We start from the raw sequence: 27370 nt of genomic DNA, 5'->3' as shown, positions 1-27370 counted from the left end.
CTCATTATGTCAGCTGGAGGATGGGGGAGGAATGGAGCTTGGGGATTTGAAAATAAGACAAATAAGTAGACATATGAGGCTTCTGATCATGGGGAAAATGTATGCTACTTTTCTTTTAAACAATCACATTTAACCCTCAAAATAACTCCAGATGGTTAGTATGGTTTACATCATTTTACAGAGATGATCAGAGGAACCAAGTAAATTGCCTAAGATAACACAGCTCTAACAGTGGAATATAATAAATCCTGACTTAACATTGTTGATAGGTTCTGTGACTTTGAGTGAAACAATGTATAACAAAACCAATTTTACCATTGGCTTATTGATATAACCAAGAGTTAATGTCCTATGACATCCCATCAATATTAAAACAAAATTTCATATAACAAAATGACATTATTTGAGGTTCTACTGTAATTATAATAAAAACCCATGTCTTTCATACCCTGGCTCAGTCTATGTCATTCTCTGTCTGTGGTCCTTCCTCTAGGAGTAGCGTTCATACTTTCACTTGGCCTTCTTTGATTTGGGACTTTCTATGGGGTTCCTTAAACACAAAGTCCTTATTGTAATTGTAAACTTTCTCACTTCCTATTCTCTTACCTGGAGTTCCTAAAAGGAATCTTTTAAACTCTAGACCCTGGCAAGGGGTTTGACATGAAGCTAAATAAGCATTTATTGATGCAGGAAATAAACTATTTATATAAAAGTCTCTGGGTAATCACTGAAAGGTGTTATAGAATTGCTGGTTGTGGGACGTTTGTTGTTAAATAGTGGATAGTGAGAAGAGCTGGCTTCTAAGAATAATTCAGTTATCACTAAAGGAAAAGTCAAGGCAAAGACAATGAACTTGGGTTCTGAAAGGCCAGCTTAGTTATGCTAGATAACTCAAGTGAAGTCCTTAAGTTAGAGTGCTTTGCTGTCAGAGTAACCTGATTGCAAGTTAAGGGAAGTACTCCTACCATCGTTCCACAGTTCAAGAGTCCCAAATAAAATTTAGAGGAAACTTTTATGGAACAAAAGAGGAAAGGGGAAAGAATGTTTGTACTGAATTATTTTGCTTTCTTAGTCTTCTTCCTTATAATACGATCTCAAAATCCAATGGGGCACTTCCCACCACCCAGCAACAGCTAAACTTCCTCTTAAAATAGAACTCATCATCACATAATTTCTTTGCTTGAACTTTCTCAGTGGTCTTCTATCTTACAGTAAAATGAAAAATTCACACAATGAATAACACAATTCTCTGGGATTGGCCTTGGTCCATCTCTGGCCACATTTCTTACCACTCTCCTTCTGCACCTTCGTTCCAGCCACATGGTCCCCAGGCTCCTCTTTGAACATATCTAGAATGTTCTCATTTCAAGGTGTTGGCAGATATTTGTTTTCTCTGCCAGAAAATTCTTCTCCCCAAAGGACTAAGGTTCTTCTACTTTTTATTTTCAAAAATCTTTTTAATTCTTACCCATTTGGAAATATTTACCCATGTTCCACCTTAAAAAAAAATGTGCCAGTGTTGCTCAGTGGTTGAGGATAGACCTATGAACCAGGAGGTCATGGTTCAATTCCTCATCAGATTATATGCCTGGGTTGTGGACTCCATCCCCAATGTGGGGTGTGCAGGAGGCAGCCAATCAATGATTCTCTCTCATCATTGATGTTTCTATCTCTCCCTCTCCCTTCCTCTTTGAAATAAATAAAAATATATTTAAAAAAAACTCTACGAAAAAAAAAGCAATATCACCTCCCACCTTCTCATGCCCCAATTCTATAAACCAAGCTTTAAGTTTTTTTCTGATCCTTATTCACACCTAACGTTATATATACATGCATACATATTCAAATATACATGAATATATGCATATATTCATTTTAAGGCTTAAAAATGGACTTGTCTCTACCTTTAAAAATTTTAAGTCATAACAGGCAGAGAATATACAATAGCTATTTACAACTCTAAAGCTTTTTAAGTTAACTGTTCCCAGCAAAATTAGGAAGGAAATGCAAAATGGCACATGTTTCATTTGGAGAGTGAATAAATGAAAAGGTAAAGAGAGATTTAAATATGCTCTACTCATTTAAATATGCTCTAGTCATATCTTTATTTTTTTCTAAAATATAGTAATAGCTATCATTGTTGCTTTTTTTGAACATGCACTCTGGGCCAGGCACTTTAGCTCAGTTTCTCCATTCTTCACAACAAGCCAGCAGGGTAGGTTTTATTAGCCCCATTGTTCAAGTGAGGAAAATGAAATTCAGTGTGTCGCAGCACATGACCAGTGTCACACCCAACCTAACAAGGGCCATGGCCCTCTGTAGATAACAACGAAGAACTCTACAACCACTGCTGTGGTTGAGCTTATCGGTTTATGGGAAATTTTCCATGATCATGGTAGTGAGTGGGATTCCAAGCGCCAATCTCTGCCACTCTAGAGAAACAAGGTGACAGTGACAAGGTCTGTTGGAATGCATTGTTAGGAAAGAAATATGTCTCTGTTTACTTAATTAGGACCAAAAATAGATCATGCCTGGCCACAGAGGATTAAAAGAAAAGCACCCATCTGACATGTAAAATGTGGATAATCTCTACACTAGAAATGCAAAGAGGGAGGAACAAAACACAAGATGAAAATGAGACATTTGCATTTGTTTTCTCCATTTGCTAGGAACAAGCATCTTAGAAAGCTTTACAATTATAATTAACTATTGTGCATTCTCTGGCTTTGAGATGGCATAAAAAGAAAACATTTAAAAGCAAGAGAAAAGCCCATTGTAAGGGCTTAGAAAGTAAAAAGTGAGCCTTTTAATTTTTATTTCATCTGATGTTAATTTATGCGGAATCTAATAACATATTTGTGGCTCTGAGCTGCCCATTTTGGAGAAGATTTCTCTCTCAACCAAGCTTTCCTGTCATCCCTGCCCCTTAGAGCCATCATATCAGGGTTTCTGACACTTTTTGCCAAAGAAAGGCAATGTGCTGATAAGTTCACATTCTATCGACGCTCTTAATTGCAGATCCTCTGCAAACCTATGATATTAACTGTTCTGACTCTTCTCTAGCTTGTTAGAAACAAAACAGCAAAAATTGGAGGAAGGGGAGAAAGGAAATTGATGAGCGGGTGCATAGGTGGATGGAAAGGGAAGAGTATTCACTGCTGAGGAAAAAAAAATGTCAGGGGACAGAGAGGTTCCATAAAAGACACATGGTTTATTTTTATATCCAAGCAGGGTATAATTAAATTACTGTGTCTTTTATAAATGAAAAACCAAATTCCACTGCTGCCAAGTCACCTAGGGAATAGAGACAATAGTGCTTGACGAAATGCAGCATCTTCAGAAGTTGATGTTTTAAATGAATTCGCCGTGAATCAAGTACGCCCCGTAATGACAGCTTAAAGGTCTACTTCATAAAAAATGTTATTAAAGTATATTATTTATACCTGCTTTTTGTGGACTTCTGCTCTTATTCATGACTCTCACAGTGTATGGTCATAATCACAGGCAGAGTGTATAATGGAAGCATTAATTCAATAGGAACTGAGGCAGGAATACAGTGTCACCCCAATAAAACCCCAGATATATTCATTTAAAGGTAGAGTTTATTGCCCAAGAGCATTCTCTTTTAAAAAAAATGAAAAGAATGTCTTCCATCTTATGGCCTCAAACATCTACTTTTATTCCGAAGTCACTATAAGAATGACTACTTGTCACAAACTTTTAGGTGAAATATTCATTCATCTCCATTATGAATCATAGAGACGTGGGTACTGAGCTGTGATTTTATGGTGACCATGGCATGGATTTTTGATACAGGCTAAGCGTATTTATAAGTGCTCTGTATGTTAATTAACCCTTTTCTGGTCCCTGCCATCAGACGGCGGTGTTTAGCAAATGCTAGTCCAATGATCTGGCACATGTGTTTATTTTAGTAAGATGGAAAATGCCTTGGCTCCATAACCTTTTCCCAGAGAAGCTGAAAGTAATACTACTTAAATCAAGAGAATCTTTATTCAGGATTTTAAACACCATTTCCATATTTAATATGTATGAAGCTCTCAGGAATGGCAGTACATTTTAATTGGTTTATTTCTAACTCTGGAACTATCCAAATTTGACTTCTTGGCTTTCGCCTTCTGGTCGGATGCTCTGGGATGGGGCGCTGCCGACGACTTGGACAGAGTGTGAACGCGCTTCTCCCTTCCACACCAACGCGTCTGTAGGAGTCACGAAACGTTCTTTATAAATTATACTTCTAACACTGAAAGAAAGTGCTGTCTTTGATCTTGTCGGTAAAAAAAAAGGGGGGGACACCAAAGGGAATGAATTAAAATTCCAGTGTTTAATAAGATGCAGTCATTAGGAGGCAGCTTAAGCATTCACGCCAGAGCTGCTCCTGGAATTTCTTCAGCAGAGGAATCATCTCACACTAGTTCTGGGTAACGGAAATCTTGGAATGCCTAGCATCTATACTTGAGAGACAAATGACAAAGGGAAAAATATTGCAACTGTAAGGTGAATCACGCTACTAATTGAAGATAAAAATCAGTTTCTTGCTGACATGCACTGTCCCTGTAGCCGCCTCAAACCTAAGAGAACTGAGTATTGCGTTTTCACAACTCTGACACTGCTACAGAGCTGTGTTATTTGAAATGAGTGCACTTACCAGAAAAACGTCCAGGGATGTCCAGTTGTTCCATGACTATGGCTGGGCATTTGAAGTTCCATCGGCCCCTCAGAACAAGGCTTCCTCAGATCTCTGAAACGGAAATCTTCCTTGAAGTCCGCAGGGAACACATACTGTTCTATGCAGTGTCTAGATTCACTGCAACCTCTGGGTGCAAAAAACAGTCTGAGCACCCTTGCTGATGCAACCACCCAGAGAGGGCAGTGGAAGTTATGTCCCCAGCACACTGCCAGATAAGTGTCACCAGCTCCGAATGCCACTGACAAGAGGCAGATCTGAAAAACAGTTAACCCAAACGAGGCATCGCTAATGGCTTGGTTTATTCTTTGTAATGAAACTGGACATAGGAAAAGGCAACAAAAGTGATTCGTTTAGCTCGCGTGTATCTTTCCTCAGAAAAATAGGTTGTAATTTCATGTATTACTATTTCACTTTAGGCCCTCCACAATTGTTTAGCTCAGGAAGCTCAAGCTATCTTGTTTATTAGCTGTAAGCAATATTAGCGGCCTGCAGTTTTATGCATTTACTATGAACCAGGCCCTGCGCCTAGTGCCTTGTAAACATTATCTAACTTTGAGGGAGGTGTTGTTATCTTACAAATGAGGAAAATAAGGCTCAGTGAGATTAAATCACTTGCTCTAAGTCACAAAGCTATCTGGAGGCAGAATTGACTGAACAGTAATCCTTCATTCCAATCTTAGCTTTTCTAAATTGTTGTAAAGAAACTATTTTTAATTTCTTCTCTAGAAAAAGAAGGGGAAAAGAAGAAAGCTGAGAAGAAAGTGACTTCTGAAACAAAAAAGAAAGGTAAGAAATTTAAAAACTGTCCAACACATAAATCGATTAGTATCCATTTATAACGCTACTGACAAAGCTATTGTTTTTTAGGAAACAAATCCCTTAATAATTTCATTTTTGTTATTAACAAACACACTTGAGACTTATAAATATGCCAAATAAAGTTGAAATTGATAAACTTTTTAAAAGAAAATTTAAACTTAAACACATTTTTAAAACTCTTACTGATCCCCCCCCCCCCACCTTAGGAATAACTGTTCAATTCTAATTCAGATTTTTACCTGATACTTTATGTGAATATGACTACTATTTAATCCATTCTGTTTAATAAAAATTGTCTTTCAAAAGAGCACATTATTGAATGTGTAGGGAGGAAACTGGTTGATTAGTTTGCTATGTTTTGTTCTTTTTAGGTTAGGTTGTTTTCATATAGTGCGTCTGAGGTCCCAAGTGAGCCTCAGCCATTTCTGACTTTCTGACATGTTTCCAGGGGCCTGGTAGCCCGGGGAACATTCAGTATATTCCTTTTTAAATTCTTTGGGGAAACTATTGAGGCGTACTATATTTTTAATTAGTAATGCTTTTTAATATTTCTTCTGTCATGATAGATTTTGTTGACCTTAGCAAAAATGTGCTCCCTTCCTGAAGAGAAAGCACACCAAAGTCACTATTCTGTTATGAGATGCCAGTTCATTCATATTTGACATGACTTATGGCTCTGACTTACAAGATGAATTAGATGTACCTTATCGGTAGTCATGTGTGCCCCCATACATAAAAATTATACAGGAAAAGGCTTTTAATTTTCTCATTTTACTACCAGAAAAAGAAGATGGCAAAAAGAAAACTGAGAAGGAAACTGCCATTGATATGAAAAAAAAAGGTATTGCACTTCCTCTGTTTCCTTTGTCATATTATTTTCAGGGATGTTTGCTTCACGATGTTTGAATCTTTGGGCAAAGTAAGCAAATTGGATATAGGTACTTAAATCTATCCATGTACAGATAAAAATTACACTATACAAAGTTATACAGGCAAGGAAGACTTTATTCAAAGCTATTGCAATAGGGGCAAGAGACCAAATCTTATACTGAACTCAATTTCACTGAAACAAAAATCAAGGGAGGTTTTGAGAGCTGAAATGGGATGGGGTCATTGGAGGCCATCTGAGTTTGCTAATTGGCTTTGCTCAAAGGAAAAGTAAACTTTCCCTTATCTTCATGACAGGAATGCAGTGTTACAACTCAGAGCAAGGCACCCAAAAGAGTTAGGTTCTTACCCTCCCACAAAAACTGGGAAATAGAGGTGCTATCTTTCTTGATGATTACATTTCAAGGGAATGACTCCAGGTCCCTGAGAAAATCATTCCTGGGTTGCAAAACTGGAAAGATGTTTTTAAAAAAGATTTATATCTCAAAGGAACAAATAAAGAATTTTAAAGTACAACTTTCCTTCATTAAATGCTCCAAGACAAGGGAGGTCAACGGTCTAAGGTCAGGACCAAGCCTGTCTTAAGGTTCGAGCTGAGGGGAACTTTAGGCCACATTGGTGAAGACATAATGAAATTGAGAAGAGCTGCATAGAATAATGATGCCACTTAGAAAAAATAAGAAGCTGAGCGATAATAATGCATCCCATTAAAAAATAGGGCTGTTCAACAGCTTCAGATTTTTGCTTTAAATTTAGTTCTGCTTTTATTCTTGTTCAAACATGAATACTTCTTCTATCCAGGTTCAACTTAAGCCTAGCTAGTAAAAAAAATGTAGTTATCTCAAGTATTATGGTTTGGTGATAAGTGTTCTTACCCCAAATATTTCTTCCACTAGTGTCAGTGATGCTTGAAATTCCACCATTAGAGATCTTCCATTCCTTTGAGTAATGAAGAAATTGTCCTCTATTAAAATGCAAATCTCTTAGGGGGGTAACAGACTAATTCCTCTCAGCTATTAACACTTAAAGTGAATGAGATTTCTAGATCTTCACTGTATAATAATAAGCTGAAAACAATGCCCTAGAAAATGAGTCAGTAGGTAAACTTTTATGAGGGAGCTGTTGAGGGAAAATTTCAAGAGAAGGCATTGTCTGGGGAGAGCAGCCAGGCTGATGGCATTAGTGAAAGCCCTTCACTTCTTAGATTGCAGTGGCATAGGTGGAGGAAAAAGCCAGTGGGGAGGGACGCTGAAAGAGGAGATTATAAGATGCCAAACTGGACATTGATTAGTCTATTAGTACCAAATAGGAATTTCAAAAAAATCCCTGACATCATGCTAGAAGTGGGATAAAAAAAAAATCATAAAACAATGAGTTGCATGATTGTGTGCCGCATGAAATGCCCAGTGAGAGATAGGCAGGTGTTTTGCGGATCTGGGAGTTGATTGGCAATTGCTTTGCATTTGAATTTTTATTATTAAAGATGTTATTGTAGAATCTATTGCATTCTTGAACATTTACTCATTTTGTTTTATCAAAAACTTAATTTCCCTGATGAAAGGGGAAACACAGTTCTGATTATATGATGATGTTATAGGTGGGGAGCTCTCCTCACTCCCACTGGTGCTGGCGGGAGTGGGTTTCTTGTGATGTCATGAGAAAATGAATTTTCTGAGACTCGCATGGGAGGGTGAGATATTGCAGAAAGTTTTATTTCTGTGGAATTACATTTGAGTTTCCCAGGTCCCTTTTCCCTTCATCATGTCAGGGAAGAAGTCCAGCTGTGCCTTCAATAGGGCTGGAACGAAGCTGTTGCCCAGAGTTGCCTTTCCATCTTGGAGCAGTGTCCAGTCCAGCGTTAAGCTAGCTTGGTTTGTGTTCCCTGCTGCAGTTCATCAGTGCATTGCCTGTGGGGTCCACATGGCCACATGGCTATGGAGAGAACACAGGTGAATGCTAGAGAGCCACAAGAGCACAAAGAGCCAAGAGTGCTAAGAGCCAAAGAGTAAACTCCTTTGTCTTGGGATTCTGTATCCCCAAACTTTCATGGGCTGGTAGTGGCCCCACCCTCTCTGGCCAATGATCTCTGTTCCATATTTGACTGACAGGCACCATTCCTACCTCATCCTAACTCACTGTGCATGTACTCATCTTCCCCCTTCCCCAAGTGGTGTGTAGGGAATGGACTAGTGGTTCCCTGGGGAGTGTAAAGTTGTAGCTTCTTAGTGAAGCTGCCCAAAAGACCATGCTTACAATGTCTGGCCTCCCTTTTGCTCCTTTCCTATTATTAATAACTAGAGGCCTGTTGCACGAGATTCATGCCCTCAGGGGGTTCCCTCAGCCCAGCCTGCACCCTCTCACAGTCTAGGAGCCCTCAGGGGATGTCTGACTACCAGCTTAGGCCCACTCCCCATGGTCAGAGTGTGTCATAGCGACTGGTCGTTCCACCTTTTGGTCAATTTGCGTATTACCCTTTTATTATATAGGACTAGCTAATTACAACAACACCAATGACACTGAGAGACTCATTGTTGCTTGGGTTAGAGTGTCTTTGACAGTTACATGATTGAGAGCTAAAGAGAAACACAATATTTTTCTGAGACCATCATTTTTACTAAAATATTTTCACAAGAAAGTTTTGAATTATGTGCAATCTTTCAAGTATTTGTCATATGTGTGCACAATCTGAAAAAAACTTTTGGCAAAACTCAATGGTGTGTGTGTGGAGGGGGCTGTTGTTTTGCTTTTAGCTTTTGAGGGGAAAGGGAAAATGTTCATATGCAGTGAGTGATGGGAAAATATGATATTTCTATGCCCCTGTATTGTTAGCCCAGCAGTCATGTTAAAGTGAAATTGTGTGCCACTCACAAGAGAACTGAGTATATCAGTATCACTTCCTACAAAGCTGGTGCTCATCCATTGACACAGAGCCCTAACTGGGTGATTGCTCAGCACACTTGGGGAAGGGCTGCTCAGGTAGTATTGTCCTTCTTGTAACCGGTTTTGTTTCCTTAAAATTTTTACTTTTGAATAGACAAAATACCAGCTTTTACAAATCAGTTCAACTTCCTAATGGAAATATGCATAAATCATTTGTTTACAAAATCTTAGCCCCTAAATACTTAAAATTGTGTGTGTAATAGACATTTAATTAGTGCGAATTTTTAACTTTATCTATTTTTAGGGTTTAATAATTCTACCAATATGTTTTTAGTGAGAGCAAGATGGTTTCAAAGAAGCCAGTTCAAAATTTGTTATGAAAGTAGTAAAAATTTCTTGAAATGATGATGACCTGAAATCTTGTAGAGCTGGGGGCATGTATATCATTTCTTTCTAAAACAGAGAAATATGGCAGAGCTTATGATGTTACTACACTAGCCCCAAATAGTAGCAAATTTATAAGGCATATGATATGCCAGATGCTTATATAATGTATCAATTTTATCATGATATATTATTATAATTATATTAATGTTTTATTTTTATGTTGATATAACATGCATTTATTTATGTTATATTATATTATTATGTTTTATTACATTTATTTTTGTTATTATGTACATGTAAAGAAACCTTAGACTTACATTCTATTGTGAATTTAATGAGCCTCTACTTCATGAAACTGTTAAATCACACTTTGCTAATAATGGCCTATGTTAGGGAGGGTTGGATGATGTTTACAAGATGTAAAATTGCCAGCCCATCAATTAATAATGGTTGAAACTGGGTAATTGGTGCATCAGGGTTTATTATAATAATCTCTTATTTTGTATATTTTTGAAATCATATGTGGTGGAAAAAGCTAACAAACAAATAACTCTGCCACTTAAAAAACATTGTATGAAAAGAAAAAATATATATGGTTATTTTACAATTTTTTGAGGTATATTTCAGCCTGAAAAGTACCATAAAAAAAAGCAATCAAGAAAAGAAATAAAAACTTTAAAAATACACCTCCCTCTGTTTGTAGCAGACTTCAGTGCTAGACATACAAACCACTCTACTTAGGACAAGCATGAGGGCTTCTCTAAGGGGAACTGGATATACACACAATTGTTGGAAGGACTAGAAGAATTAAAATGCAGGGGCCGCCATGTATTATTGAGCACATGGCACTTCAATGGTCAGGAAGCTGCTTCATTCATCAAAACTGCCCCCACAGCCTCCTTTCAACACCCACAAACTAGACACTGGAAATGTTGAGGCCAGTCTCAGTAACTTACAACAAAGTTACCTTGTTTGCCAAAGCATTTCTGTTTTTCAGTCTCCTGTAAGTGCATCTATTTGGTGGAATTAAATATGGCGAGTTGGGAAGATACCGGTTTTTGGCATTCCAATGTTTCCTACTAGGAGGGTAGATAGAAGTTGATAGAAGCTATCCAGGTATCTACAATAAAGATACTTTCAGAAATGTTTTAGAATATAAGCTTCATATAATAAGAGCCGGTTTTTGAAGGCCTGAATTGTATGATAACTAAACCTGTCTTTGAGCCCCCCTTCCCACCCCAAAGTTGAAAAGATGGCGCAATAAAGCAACAGGTTAAAATTTGGCAATCTATAGCACTTGCAAGTCACACTTTGATGTAGTTTATGTTGTCCTTTAGCTAAACTGTAGATAGAGGAGGCATGGATATTCTTCCTCTCTTCATTCCACAAGATGATATTGATGAATAAATATTTTTCTTAGTGCTTGATGAGATTATAACGGTTAAAGATTAACAAGTTGTGTTTTCTTATAATAAACAATTATTACCTGTGGAAATAAGGCCATATAGACCAGTATAGAAATAAGGCCCAAACTAAGATGATTTATTGTTCTTAGATTGGCCTATTTGAGTAATAAGTCTAAATTATGTTTTGCACTAAAATTTATTACCAACCTATATGTTTACAAGCCTATTCATTATAAAGATAACTTTAACATAGTAACTGACAGGTAATAGTGTAAAATGATAATTTCATTATCACACTTTACAACATTAGCTGTAAAAATAATTGTTTGAATAGAAGCATAAATTTAAAAAGGATCCTGAGCCGAAACCGGTTTGGCTCAGTGGACAGAGCATCGGCTTGTGGACTGAAAGGTCCCAGGTTCGATTCTGGTCAAGGGCATGTATTGGTTGCGGGTACATCCCCGGTAGGGGGTGTGCAGGAGGCAGCTGGTGGATGTTTCTCTTCCATTGATGTTTCTAGCTCTCTATCCCTCTCCCTTCCTCTCTGTAAAAAATCAATAAAATATATTTTAAAAAAAAAAGATCCTGAAAAACCAGACTAACTTTTCTGAGATAAACTGCTAGAAAAGGACAAGTTCACTCATTCCTTTAGTCTTGCATACATTCTTGTGGAAAATATTCACTAAATGCCTACCGTACACCAAGCTGCTGAGTCCACAGAGGTGGATAAATGGGCAAAAGTCTTTCCTTAATGGGGCTTATGGTTTACTAAGGGAGGCACACAGTGAGGAAGTGGACATAATGTCTGTAAATACAACTTAGGGTAAGGGCCATAGAGGAAACAAATTTGCGGCAACCATAGCAAACAGTGGGTGAGTGTAGGGAGCTATAGAGGTAGATAAGCTTTTAGAGCAGGCCTCTCTCACTCTCATAGGCATTTAAATTGGAATGTGATGTATTAGAGGGATGCAGCCACTGATGTCTGCCTCTTTGTGTGATGTGTGAATACGGTGTGTGGGTTTGTAATGTGTATAAGTGCAATTTGTATAAAGCAAGTACAAAGGATCAGGATATAGAATATGCAGGGACATGTGCAGGTGTTTAGATTTATTAAAAGTATAATGGGAAATTCTTGAAGGAGGTTAGCAGTGGAGAAAAATATTCAGATATTTGTTCAATACAAGTATATTCTCATTTGGGTAATGGGTTAGGGCAGAAGAGAAGAGGTAAGCCAATTAAAAGCAAAGGTAATTTATTGAGATGGGGAAGCCTCAATGGGGAAGAGTTTTGGTGGAAACAATTGAGAGTTTACTTTTGAGTATGTTAAGTTTCAGGTGTATGTGGTGTTTCATCTAAATTTTGTATCAGGTACTATTTTAGGTGCTTTACAAGTACACATTTATTCTATCTTTATAATAGGTCAAGAAATAAACTATTATAATCCTCACATAAAATTGAGGGGCCTAAAACAGAGAGAGTTTAAGTAACTTGCCCAAGGTCACACAGTTAGTAGCCGTTAGTCAGGGCCAGACTTTTAACCAAGACAGTGTGGCTCCACAGCCCATGCACTCTGAACAGCTAGATATATGGGTCTGGAACTCAGAGGAGATTCTGAAGTGAAACTATAAATACAGTAATCCATATAGATCACGGTTAATGCCCTGAGGATGGATGCGATTACCCAGAGAGATTGTGTCAAAAGAAAAAGAGAGTAGAATAGAGTCAAGGCCTGAAGGATTTCAACATCTAGAGATTAGATATTTGAAAATAAAGCAAGACAGGCTGAAAGCAATTGCCAGAGAAGTTAAAGGAAAAGCAAAAGGGTTTGGTATTAGAGACATTTCAGAAATGGATGTTTCAAGAATCAAAAAGCTATCAACTTTGTGAATGTTATCTAGAAGTTATGACATGAGGGCAAAAAAAGACAAGAGCAGTTACTCTGAGGTGGCAGGTTAAAGCCAGATTGGAATGGAGATACAAAATTGGAGAGGGAAGTCTGCCATTTCAGTATTCAAGCAGAAAAAGGGTAGGTATCTCTCTGGGATTTGTGGAGGTAAATCCTATAAGAAGAATGAGTATATCCAAGTTAAGGAGACTTATAAGACTGTATTTTTACAAAACTAAATATCAGGCTAGATTAAACTAATGTCTGGATTTTTTTAACTTTTGAAATTAACCTTTTTATTATCATGATTTCAAATTTGTCCATTCATGAAATTCTCCTAGCTGATTTGTTATTAGAAAGAAAAAACAAACAAACAAAAAAAAAAAAAACCAGTCAAGTCAAGAGTTGATTCCAGGGAGTGAGGTCACAGTTTATGTTCAGTGTATATAACCTGTTTCTCCTGTCTGACTACTATAGCATAAAATATTGTTCTGAATCTAATCAGAGTGTGTTTTATTAATGTCTGCATAAACGCAGAACTCTATATAAAAAGGAAATAAGATACATAACATACTATATATGGAATAATGACTAATTGCCCTCAGGATAAAGAAATATTTTGAGACATCTCAGTAGAAAAACTCCAATGATAATAAGCTTAAGGTAAGAAGGACAATCTAATAATTAGTTATGATGCAAAAGATAGGGAAAAAAAGCTTTCAGGCAACACAAATGCCCAGGCTGGAAAAGAAGAATTACGATTATGTATTAAGAAGTTTGCCTGTTAAAAGTAATTGAAGGAGGCATGGAGGAGAATATGTAATACTTACATAATTAAAAGAATCTTTTTTTCCCCAAAAAAATAATTTCACTCAAGGAAAAATGTAGTAATTATGTTAGTCACTGCCTCCATCTTGTTAGCTATGTTAATCTCAAAATATAAGGTCAAAAAGATGAACATATGAAAAGGCTTATGCTAAAATACATCAGAAGCAGAGGCAGATAAAACAATTGCCCTGAAAGGCATTGTGCTGATGTAGAGGTAGCTGCATACTCAAGTTATAACACATCAAAGGACAAGGAAAAAAATAACACCATGGTCCTAAGCATGTGAAACAGGTCTCTCAATAGAATCTGATGAAATACTTGGGGCTGGTCCTCCCTAAAAATACGTATATTCACTAAAGTTCTACCAATGTATACTGTTTCTTATTTTTGTTGTTCTATGCCTCCATGCAGCATGGGCTCAGTGGACATTTGTCCAGAAAATGCTGAGGCTTTTGAAATGGTGCTGCCTAGTGATACTATGACCTTTTAGGAATAGAATCCTGATAGTTCATTTTCCCCTTTCTGAGACTACTGCCTCAAACTGTTCCCCCTTTTCAATCCTCCTTCATTCACCTTTTCACCCTTCTTCTCTATCAGATGAACACTTTGCTTCTTAGTTCCCTTAGAAAATAAAAAGTAGAAGACAGCTCTGACCACCGACTCCACTAACATTCTTCATTTGTCTCTATATTCTCTGTCTTCATGGCTGAAAACAATACAATACAATACAATACAATACAATACAATACAATACAATACAATACAACACAACACAACACAACACAACACAACACAATAGTTAAACTGTTTATACTTACCTAGTACACTTGTGCAAATATGCTATTCCTATCTTCCTCCCAGGACTGTTTCTCCAGCAATACTGTCCTCTGCAAATTTATTTGACTTCTGCTAGTATTCCCAGCAGCATACAGTGTGCTATAATATATTTTATATATTTAAAAACAAAGTCCTGCTGCAAGAGTGCATCCCTCACAGGTGACTGACTCATTTCTCAGATGCCTTTTAGAGCTCAGCTCTTCATTAGCTATGTAATCTCTTCTTCCACTCTTTCATATGTCTGCTGTATTCAGGCCTTCACCCCACATAACTCTTGTCAAGGTCACTACTGACTGCCACGTTAGCAAATCCAAACGTGAATTCTTAGTTCTTAAGAACATTTGACAGCCAATCCCTTTTTTTTCACTCAGACTCTTGGACAACACTTTTTCTTTTTTACCTCTCTATTTACTCTCTGTTGGACATTTTTGCTGGTTTCCTCCATTTCTTTCTGGTATTTAACAGTAGAAACACCCAGGGCTTGAGTCTATGTCTCTTTCTCTTTACTCATTTTTTATGTGACTTAGTACCTTCCCATGGTTTTAATACTATCGTTATAATAATGAGCCCCAAATGTCTGTCACAGCTCTGATGTCTTGTTAAACTCCACATTCATATACCCACTTGCTTATTCTACATCTCCATTTAAATATCTATTAGACATTACAAATAAATACTGTTTACAAAAAACAAACTCAAATGTTCACACACACACACACACACACACACACACACACACACCCCACATACCCCAGAATGTCTTTTCCATATTCACCTTTTTCTTCCTATCATTAAATTATCACACTTTTTTTTTCCCTTAGAGACAAATCTTCATAGTCACCCTTAACTTCTTTATTTCCTCACATCACTTTCACCTTTGAAGTATGTTTAGTAGTTGATGCTTTCTCAATATCTTCAAGAACCACCCCAGTTTGGGCACCATTACCTCTTGTGTCCACAAGTAAGGTCATAATGTAACTGTGATAATGACAAGAGCCAAAACCCTAAAATCCCAGAAACGTTAACAAAGCTTAGTTCTTGTTTATGCTACATACTGGGAAAGAGGCTCTACTCATCACAGCTGCTCAGGTACCCAGGCCAATAGAGACCCTACCTACCACCATCTGGTTCCACCTTTACAGGGGCTTCCATATCACTCAGAGTAAAATCTAAGGTCTCCACGATTAAGTGAGGCTCTTCAAGAACCAATAGGGGAAGTTAACCCTGGGACAGCATTTCTTGTGCAGCAAGGTCTTTAACTGAGGTTCTAACCACATGTCCTTGACACTTCTAATTTCCATTTCCAATAGAACCTGTAGTTTCAGCATTTGCGTTTCGCAAGTATGTGCAATTTTTAATTTGCTGTTTCAATTGAATTTTAGCTTCACTCAAGTTTTATTGAAATGACAACTATAATCTGTGTGTGAGGTCTTTAGGTAGCAAGTGGTTTTAATAAAATCATAGACAGAAAGCTAATTAATGTATGAGTTATTCTTTTTTTGTGTGTAGAGAGCCTGTAAAAATATAATGCATATATTTAAAAAGACACACTTCAAATTTGTTATAAAATGGTTCCTATGAAAGGATCTAGACTTGGTAAGAAGGCATGACTGTGTGGACATCAGCAGAAAAGAAACAGGCCACAATAACTATTTCGGAACGGAAAGGGGAAATAAGGCAGGAAAGAGTTAAAGACTAAGTTGAAAAACAAGTTTCATTCAGTTTGATATTTTGGTAGTACTAAGAACATAGTATCCTTGTGTTTTTTTTAATCCAGTTAAGTAGATTATATAAATGTGATGAATTAAAAACTCGGATATTTTTGCCTGATGAACAATTGTACTGGCCATAGGCAGTTCAAATATTTTCCTCCGGTACTTCTCTTTTCTTCCCATCCTGCTCATTTGGTGAATGGCTTTCCCCTTTAACTCTAATCACATGGTCAAATGAAGGTTCAAATCATCATCACTTTTGCACCCACCATTCCACTCATGAGTATGGGCACAAGACCAGAGTTGAACTGGAGTCTTGGGCTTTTTGTTTTGTTTTGTTTTTCATAAGGATCACTTTAATTCTTGATCATCTTTTATGACCAATAGGAACGCTATAAAAATCAGTTGACAAAAAATTATCCCCAAAAACATTTCTTGAGTTACATCTCACATGTAGTCATTATCTATTTCCTGTTATACTTTCTCATTTCTTGAAGGTTGTACTTATTTCCTGTCCATATTTATACACCTATTGATAGTTTTCCTTCCCATATTACCATCTATATCTGGTAAATTACATGTATTTTGGAATAAAAGAGAGAAAAGAGTGATAGTGTTGCAAAGTATATTGAGACCTTAATTTATAAAGAATATATAAATATTAGAATTCTTTTCATCATTAACTGTTTCTTAATTAAATTTCTTGGGGTGACATTGACCAAGTATATGGTGATTTGCCTTTGGGTGGTGAACACAGTGCAATATACATATTTTGTATCATAGACATCTACACCTAAAACTTATATGATCCTATTAACCAACGTCACCCCATAGACTTTTTAAAAAGGAAAATGATCTCTTTTTCTTCTTAGGTGGTAAATTAGATACTGTGAGTCCAGGAATGCTGTTGGTTATATTTACACTCTTCTTGTGACCACCAATCTTTCAATACTTGACACATGGAGGCAGGTAAAAGGATGAAGGCAGAGTTTTAATGGTATTTCAAGCCTAGGATCCAGGTACCCCTGGAAACCACCATCCCTCTGACCTCCTGCCATTAGGTACATCATTTAGTTAATTCCTCTGTTTGTCAAAATTAGTTTATGCTTCTTGGATTATGTCATTTGCAACCTAAATGTTCATCACCAAATGAAACCTCCACACAGGTTTAGAATAGTTATAGCAATTTAAAAACAATTAAATCATGGAGGTAGATAAATTATCAAGAATTTTGTGTTTGATGGATCTCATCTTGCTGCATGAATTCTTCTAAGAAGAAGATAATTTTTATCTCATATTTGTTCATAGATGCTTGTCATATGGTAGCCTGCTTTTGAGAGTGAAATGTATACACTCTTATACACACACACACACACGCACACATGCACATATTCAGACTCAGAAAGGGAAGTATCTTTATCATTTCAGCACTTACTTGCCAGAAAAAAAACATTATGTTTATGTAATTTTTTAAAGTTATGACTAAATGCAGGGTTGACTCTCGTTTGTTTTATTTTATAAGTAAAATAAAAAACAAAACCAAAATCACCCTTTTAATTTTATTCAGAGTTTAAGCTTTCCTTTTTTTAATTTTCAATTTGAAAAGATGGCATTTTATAGCTGGAGTATAAAATTAACAACATGCTTATCTCTCCAAACTATTAATAAACACAGTGAGTCAGCCCAAGACAAATTAGAGATAACACAACATCCTATAATGCTGTTGCATTTATTAGCTTCTCCAGTAATTGTAGTTAGAAAAAGCCCAGTATCCTTTGTTACATGCTAATCTATAATTTATTCCCGTTATACCTTTTTGCTTTTTTTTTTCTTAACAGCCCCTTGCAATCACATATCTTCTCTATTATAATCTGCAGTATCTATTAGAGATTCAGGAGGTTTTAAAACCTATAATAATGGTCATTATTAAGATAAACAGAGGATAAATTAGATGGGTTTGTAATTTAGAACTTAGCCTTAGGTAGTAAGTACTGAAGACATCAAATGCTTCTTTTTTTAGGTTTAAGTCTTATTACATAAACTTGCACAATTTTGTTCAAGTATGTTACCTTATATCACTACTTGTATATATTGTGAGCAATAGGGATTTGCCAATACAATCCTCACATAAAGATCATAGGGACTTCATGGATTATTTTACAAATATTTGGCGAGCCCAGTATTGTGTGAGGAACATTTTAGGTCTTTGATTTATCATAATGAATTCATTAAAACTAGTAAAAAAAAAAGTAGATTTAGTACTGGATTACTTTCCCTGGGAGTTCAAGGGGTGAAATAAAAGATGTTATCATGGCTTTCTTAATTTCTCTTTTTCTATGTCTCATCAGCTCACTGCTTGTTTTTATTCTTGTGTAATCTCTCTATACCTTGTAGCAAGATTACTTTTATAAGCCTCAATCTTACATTGTCTTTACATACTGACTCCTAAGGAATAATATGTAACTCAAAATTCCAAGGGAATATTCTGGTAGGTCATCATAGGTCGAACTGAGTAAGTTGTTCACTCCTGTGGCTTAGTTCCCGAACCTAGAAGAACAACATATTTTAGGTGGAAAGAGGATGCAGAAAAACCTGGACAGGGGCCTGAGGAATAGTGAGGGGGGAAATGGGGAAGCCAGGTCTTGATTAGAAAGGTAGCTGGTCATGATTAGCCTTTAGGGCACAACTAGGTAATTTATACTTAATTCCATGGTGGACAACCACTGAAGGTGTAAAACAATGGATTGACATGATTATGTATTTACTAGAGGCCCGATGCATGAAATTCATGCAAGAGTAGGACTTCCCCTGGCTGCCAGCACTGGCTTCCCTCTGGCACCCAGGACCGGGGCTTCCCTAGCAGAGAGAGGCCCCGCCCACCTGCTGCAGCCCGCTGGTCAGTGGCCTGGGCCTCCCTCTGTGGGGTGATCATGAGGTGATGGCACCCACCTTGGCTGGCCTGGCGCCAGTGGGTGTCATGGTGTGGTCATCTGAAGGTCATCCGGAAGGTTGTCCTGAAGGTCGTTTGGTCTAATTAGCATATTATGCTTTTATTATTATAGATATATATGCTTAAAAATATTAACCTGTCTATATTTTTGTCAGCAGATAAACACAAAGAGAAATAATGATTAGCAAGCTATTTTAATAAATATTATAGAGTTTAAATCTATTAAAATAGTTCTGGTGAGAGGTTAGGAGGGCCTGGTCCAACGTGGTGTATCAGGAAAAGATAGTCATTCAAAGCATTATAGAGGAAACTGACAGTGTCTGACAACCAAGATTCAGAGCAAGGGAGAAAAATATATTAGTATTTAAAAGGGTTTTTGTTTAAATATTTTTTTTTTATTTCAGAGAGAGGAAGGGAGAGGGAGAGAGAGATAGAAACATCAATGATGAGAGAGAATTATCAATCTGCTGCCTCCTGTACACCTCTACTGGGGATGGAGTCCACAACCCAGGTATGTGCCCTGACTGGGAATTGAACCATGACCTCCTGGTTCATAGGTGGACACAATCACTGAGATACACCTGCTGGGCTAAATGGCTTTTTTAAGAGATAAAGTTCCTCAGAGAATTTTGAGATCTCTGCTGTCTCCTCACTTTTAACTACAAGAAGAATATTGTTAGTGAATGAATGTAAAAGAATCAGGGGAAAATAGTTTTCTTTCTGTCGTGATGATATTAAAAATAAATAAATATCCATATTAGTATTGAAGTTGATGCTGTTAAATCATGTTTAATGTTTTGGGATACCTAAATACAATTTCCCTTTTCCTATTTCCAATTATTTTTTTCATTAATTTGAATGTTGTTGTTTTTTTTTGTTAATCAGCTTGTCTCTAGGCAAAAAACAACAACAAAACACATAAAGAAACAAACAAACAAACAAAAATAAGAGAGACCGTCTCTGTTTTGTTCAACACTTAATATTATGGGAGTGCAGAACGAGTTACCCAAAGATGTGCCTCAGTGATGTACAGAATAGCTTGAGCTTAAGGGATTTTCACTTCAGCCTCAGGAGAACGTTCTGCCAACCCCTTCCTTCAACTACCTAATAACATTTGAATTAGAGGACTTTCTCATAAGAGATTATCATGGATAACTTCTTTTGACCTATATATAGAACAGGGCAAACTTCTGTTTACTAAAGGTCTGCTCTTTTTGTCATCCTGCAAGGACCTTTTGAAGTCCCCTATGCACAGTATCTTATCCCTACATCAGGATGTCTTATATCCCTTGACCTACCTCTGGGCTTCTCGTGTATGCAAGGTCTCTGACTCTCTCATGTACGTGGGGCTCCCATGTGTAAGAGATTTAATTAGATCTTCTCTTGTCAATCTGCCTCCTGTAGATTTATTTGGCCAGCCGAAAAGAAACAGTGGAGGGAAAGAGGAATTTTTCGTCCCCACAATATCTAGCACCTGAAATAATGCCAGCATAAAGCAGATGCTGAATATACTCATTTAATAAAGGAAGTATTTTCAGTCAAAAGAGAGGTGTTTTCAGTTTTGTCTCCTTTAAAAAGGCTTTGCCTCCCGTCAGTGAGTTCTCCACCATCAGGTTGCCTTTCTCTCTCCACTTTCGCTCACTGTGGTCACGCTGAGAAAAACGAAATATTGTATTCCCAGGCTACTCTGCTGTATGTGGAGTCTTAATTAGCTTTTCAAACACATTGCAGATAAAACCTATTAATCCTCTGACCTTCACTGAATTCAGAAGTTTCTGTGTTAATTGTTTTGAGAGAATAATAGACAGTTTTGCTATTAGAAAATTCCTGGCATCTCTTCCAAAAACAGTAGAACCAGGAAAAGGACTTGAGCGGATGCTTGTTCTGAGCTGTCATCCTTTACCATGATTACACGACAGGAGAGTCACCCCCAAGCTTTATGGAAACCATTTGTTTTATTGTAACCATAATACTACTCTTAACAAAAAATTCTTCTAACCAAAATCATCACAGGTGAAATTAGGTCACTTGAGATAGTTGTAATTTTATACATTAAAAGCATAGGGGTAAGGAACTAACATGAATAATCTACCTATCATATGCCAACCCCTTTGCTTTGGTATTAACTTCTTAAAACTTCAGGATTCCCATTTAATTGAGATTTGATCATTCATGTCAATATTCATTCCTGCTTACAATGTGTCCATCACTCAGTCAGGTACCAAAGTTAAACTGATGAAAATGACCACCCACATTTCACAGAGGAGCAAACAGGTTCACATATTCATTTATTTTCAGGAGGAAAAGTCCCTACGTTTATATAAGAAGGAATCCTTACTTGAAATCTGTTATCTCTGTTTCCAAAACCAGGGTCAAAGCTCCAGTGGTTATTAGCAACTGAGAGGTGGGGGCTGCTTCACGATCATTCAAAGTCAAGATGATACACATATCAGTTTGCTTCTGTTGTGCTGGTATAATTATTGATCGCACTTCCATTCATTCTCAAAAGTAGCCGCTATGGACAATTGCACCCCATCTAGGCAGCTTTTATAAGTATGCTTTTTCAGAGATTTAGATTCTATCACTACTCAGAGATTATGATTCATTTGGCTTGGTATGTGACCCACAGACCTGCGTTTTTAAAATGGTCTTGGGGGGTCACCAGCTGGCTTGGCTCAGTGGTTGAGTGTCTATCTACGAACCAGGAAGTCACGGTTTGATTCCCGGTCAGGGCACATGCCCAGGTTGCGGGCTTGATCCCCAGTGTGGGGCGTGCAGGAGGCAGCCGATCAATGATTCTCTCTCATCATTGATGTTTCTATCTCTCTCTCCCTCTCCCTTCCTCTCTGAAATCAATAAAAAATAAAATTTTTTTAATGGTCCTTGGGTGGTTCTGCGCTGCCAGGTGTATTACTCAAACTGCACTGCCTTCACAAAATACCAAAGCATGAGTGGTTTAACAACAGAAAGTTATTTCTCACAGTCTGTAGGCTATGGGATGCAATACCAAGGTGCCCGGCACGGAGGTGTCATTCATTCTGAGGCTTCACCTCCTGGCTTGTCGGTGGCCATCGTCTTACCATGTGCTCACGTGGCCTGTCCTTAGTGTGTGCACATGGAGAGAGAACGCTCTCTGTACTTCATCTTACAAAAGCACTAATGCCATCAGACCAGGCCTCCACCTTCATGCCTCATCAAACCCTCATTACCTCACAAAGGCCCATCTCCAAGGACCAACACATTGGCAGTTGGGCCTTCAAACTATGACCTGGGGTAAGGGGGGCAGGACACAAACTTTCAGTGCATGGAAAGTACTCAAAAAGGCTTATAAGGGAGGTGGCCGTGAGCAGTGAAACGATTCCTCTGCAGGGAGTCAGAAGCCTGAGAGTGAGGTCTAATCCTGCCACTGGCTACGTGACTGAGCGCGTCCCTCATGCTCCAGGCTCCTGCTTTTCCTTTACAAACCAAGGAGTTGCAATAGCCTCCGTGGCTCTCTGTTGAAGTCCGGGTTCAGGCCTGGGGAGAGGAGACTGTGTCAAAGCACATGAGAGTCCAGTCGCACCTCCGTGGGAGTGGACATGTGTGAAGGGGTGTTCTCTTTGTTGAGCTCTGCTGTTAGAGCGGCAGTGTCGGTGACGGAAGAATGTCATCACCATCCCTTAGGGTGGAGCAGGGAAAAAGAAGGGTTGAAAACTTGGGTAGAGGATCCTTCATTTCTCTCTCTAAATCTCAAAATTAAAAAAAATAAACTTTATGGCTGCATTTAGCAACTTCTTGATTAAATAACGTGTCTGTCAGCTGCTTAGTTTAACTACCACACACAAACACACACACACACACACACACACACACACACACACAATATGTAAAACAACAGCTGAAGGCATATTCGATGACGGGAGCACAAACTGATGCTTTTTGGTCTCCTTCCTACTGAGTTGCTGGGGAACAATAGTGTGAGCCTCCACCCTTCCCTGCCAGCTGGCTTGTATTCCTAAGCCAGGGAAAGGACTGTCACACTCACCCTCCCCATTATGACGAGCTGCGTGTGGTTGGGATTATTACAGCATGTCCTTATTAGTGTCTGAATCCTGCTTCCATTTGTGTGTTGCACCTACCCAGTCCTGGATGAGTAATTCTACTTGTGAGAGCGAAATAAGCAAAGTGTTGAATTAGCCTTGGACAAAAATAGCCACTCTTAGAAACGTGATTTCAGGGCTGAAGTGGTTCAGATCATCATCCCCGGTGTCTTTGCTTAACAAAGGCAGCGAGGCGGGTTATGGGTCTCCGAGGTGAACTAGAGCTATTGCTCTGTAGGAAGGAAAGTGACCCTCTGGTTAGTTCTCCTTTGTCCAGAGGGCAAAAACTGTAATGTGAGAAACTGGAGACGTGCAAGAGGCAGCTTGGCATCGAAAGCAGGAGGGCAGTATTTTTTCTTTGTGCCCCTTGCCAGCTGTCTTTTAGCATAGGTTGAATGCCAAGTGCTTTCTTTGCCTTTGACATTGTGCATTTAAATGCCATCCCATGCAATTTACAGTATAAAAGGGCAAAGATACATGGGGGAACGAGAAAAAAAATCTCCTTTCTTCTCATTGGTTGACCTTTCTGCTTCTGCTTTATATAGACATTAAAGGAGCCCCTATGACCATATTCCTGATCTTCAAAACAATCACAAAAATAACTTCTCATACAATGTTATTTATATACACTGCTCCTAGCCTGCATGCATTAAAATATAAAAAATAATTTGCATCCCTGGGCCTGAACTTCAAAAGCCATTCCTATCTCAGCTGAAAGTAAAATCAAATTGCATTCTGTGAGTTTGATGATAGGTGTCAGAAAAATTAATATCAGTGAAATGTGTAAAAATAAAATGATAATTTCACATATAGAAGTTTAATCCAATAACACTTGAATCTGAAAGATATGTTTAACATGCTTACCTCCAGTTAATTTAGGGAATTTCAAATTTTAAGAGATCATAATGTAATAATTTTATGAAACAAGTCTAAAAGGAAATGCAAAACAGAATGAAAATGACATTGGTGCTATGCAAATCTGCATTCTTGACCAATGATTTATGTTGATTTAACGATTCTCTAGTTCTCCCTAGATGCCCGTTCATATATTCATTCATTTATTTTTAGTTCACTTATTGAGTCCTACTACAAGGTAACTCTTCTAAGTGCTAAGGCATAATTGCAAAAACACCAAGTCCTGGCCCTTAAGGAACTTCACAGTCTAGTGAAAACAGACAACAAAGAGTATGTAATATGCTATCTGGGAGTGAAAAGTGCTGCTAGGAAGAATTATGAGGGTAAGGGAGATACTATTTCCTATATGGTGGCCTGGGAAGGCCTCTGCAGAGTATCTATCTGAGCAGAGATTTGAATGAAGTGAGGGAGTGAGCTGTGCACACACCAGTGGAAAGAGTTCCATTCACAGGAAAGAGGAAGTGAGAATGCCCCAAAGGTCCAGGGACAGTAAAAGCAGTGTGGCTGGAATGGCGTGATGGAGAAGGGAGTGGTAAGAAGTGAGGTGCAGGTGGTAAAGTGTTTTGCCCCCAGTTAGGTGGGAAGCTGTCAAGAGGTCTGAGTAAGATCAGCTTAAGAGATTGCTAAGAGAAATGATAAAAACATTCCCATGCCCTCTATTGGCTAGAAAAGTTGTTTGATTTGCCTCTTGCTCTGTCCCTTTACCTTTAGTGGCACTGTAGTCACTGAATTTTGCATATAAAATTCTTCTCTTCAGAAAAGGAAAAGGCTACTGCCATCTGCTGGCCATACTTATGAACACCATTTTATATCTGAGTGTTCTTTCCAAAACTGAAAGCATGTAGCCTTAAAGGTAATGGACCTTTCAGTAACACTCATCGTCCTGGGTAAATGTATCTATTGAGTACATATACACCTAGCATATATTGAAAAATTTGCTAAAATACTGACTGGTTCTATTCTGTGTTTTGTACAATCTTTTTGTTTTAGTCCAACAAATAGTTATTTTTATCTAAATACATAATTCCATTCATATAGCAGGTATTAGATAAATTCTTGTTCAATTGAAGTAAATCTAATGTATACTCATCAGTGAGGTACCACCTACCTTTCTTAAGTGTATGACTTCAATCTCCTTAAATCCAGAAAAGAACCACATTATATTCTATTTATTGTAACAGTATTGTGGGAATGTGGTTGTTTGACTAGCACACTGAGTTTTACATAGTGCTCAGCTAACAAATAAAACTGCTTGCTAATATTCAATATATGCCCACGGAAGTCCTCCCTCAATGACTCAATGATCCTCAGGTAAACCATGGCAATATAAAAATTCTTACTGTCTACTCACACGTTTTTCCAAGTAGTCCTATTAATCCTATATGATAATTTCTTATATACTTATTCTGTGTTTTAATTACATTTAATAGGTTTCTAGAATGTTGAACACTCTGAATACAAAGGACCTAGAAATCTTAATGCTAACTTAGTCAATATTTCAGAAAGTATTAGTAAAAGATTATTTATGGGTCTTAGGGGAAGTGCCCATCACAAAGAGCCAGCATGAGTTCACCCAAATCAAATCAGGTATGTGAAATTAACCTGAATTTCTCATCAGATAGCAAATGGGGAGATTAGTGAATTTTGTACGCTGGGTGCGTGTGTAATAAAGCATTTTTAAAGGTGCGTGGTGATATGTGAGTCAAGGGGAGGCAATGGGCTGAAGACAAAGGACAAGTAGTTAATCCCTTGGACCTATATTTACCAACACTTAATAACGGGCAACTCTCAACTGGGCAGAGATGTCTAATGATGTGAAGAGGGCCGAGCCATTTCCTGAGAATCTCTAGACTAAGTCCTCCTTGAAGAAAATGATTGAATTGTGGGACTGTTGAATATTTCTTTATCTTTAGAAAGCCCATTCATGATTTGTCAATGGTTTGTGACACATTTACTATCATAATAAACCAGTGCATCTTCAAAGTCAGTAATATTTATAGCGATTTTACATAGAAACACATTTAAGAATGCTTGCCGGGATCTCTGTTTCCTTGCCAGCTGGCTATATCAAGCACCACTCTGGTGTTGAGTGCTTTCCTTCCAATGACCTCTTTATTCTTGCAGAATTTACTTTATTCTTTAGGCTGTGAAGTCATCTATTTAATCTCACCAAAAAGAATTAATGCTTCCCCCTGAGTGCTATATTTACTCCTAAGTCATTTTGGATCAGGTACTATACTCAAAAAATAAGTTCTCTTGATGATTTTATAATCAATATTGTCTGGTTCTTCAACAAGTTATTACTTCAGACATGATATGATGTCAGAAAGTACAGGTACAGACAGGTCTCTGCACTTGAAACATTTTTGAAAAACCTTTTGTGAACAAATATAGGATGGTGTGTCCAAGCTTCAGCTCAGCACGCTGCTCCCCGCCTCAGCCGGTCTGACTCTCTGACCTCTGTCACAGCAGCCTGGGATGCTTATCCGATTGCCATTACCTCCACCATTGTCCTCAGCACTGAGGATGTGCTGAGCACTGTCAGACAGACTCTCATTACTCGGGTTCTAAACTTTCTAAAAAGTTTTATTCTTTAAATCAAGTTCTACCATGAAATACTGTTTATTATCTCTTGATTTTTATATTGCTTTTATAAACCCTTTTTTCCTATGCTATTTTCTATGTAATGTGATTTTTCATTCCCCACCCCCCCTCATATTTTTATATATTACTTATATATCAAGTGAATTGATATTGTGCTATGTTCGAACTCAACTATTGAACATTTTAGATTTTTTTTGCAGTCCAACCCACTGGAATCTGTCAATTTTTAAATGAGATAGTTACTAATATCCCAATTATATTGTTTCTTTATTTTTTCTTATGGTTTTTCTACATTATAAAAATGGTTTTCTTATTTTTTTCCTTATTATTATTAATTTTTAAAAAAATACTGATATTATTCAACTTAAAATTCTAAAATTCTTACTACAAAATATCCATTCATGAAAGTTATTAAAAACTACATGCCAGAATTGTGTAAGACGATGGCTGAACCCTCCTAGAAACTGTTCAG

At 37.6% G+C, this 27370-nt stretch overlaps 1 protein-coding gene across 1 annotated transcript in view; it reads left to right on the top strand.

The window, feature by feature from the left end:
* Positions 1-27370, top strand: part of TRDN (triadin) — a gene marked incomplete at both ends in the record, with an annotated part of 228008 nt that overhangs the window by 84524 nt on the left and 116114 nt on the right. The window contains 2 exons of the mRNA XM_079781157.1: positions 5435-5494; positions 6309-6368. Coding sequence (XP_079637283.1) covers positions 5435-5494; positions 6309-6368 — 120 coding nt within the window. The remainder of the gene's footprint in view (positions 1-5434; positions 5495-6308; positions 6369-27370) is intronic.

The sequence above is a fragment of the Cnephaeus nilssonii genome (genome assembly GCF_951640355.1).
Source record: "Cnephaeus nilssonii genome assembly, chromosome: 9".
Taxonomy (NCBI): domain Eukaryota; kingdom Metazoa; phylum Chordata; class Mammalia; order Chiroptera; family Vespertilionidae; genus Cnephaeus; species Cnephaeus nilssonii.
Note: the sequence above shows the minus strand (reverse complement) of the source record. Positions and strands in the feature narration are given on the sequence as shown.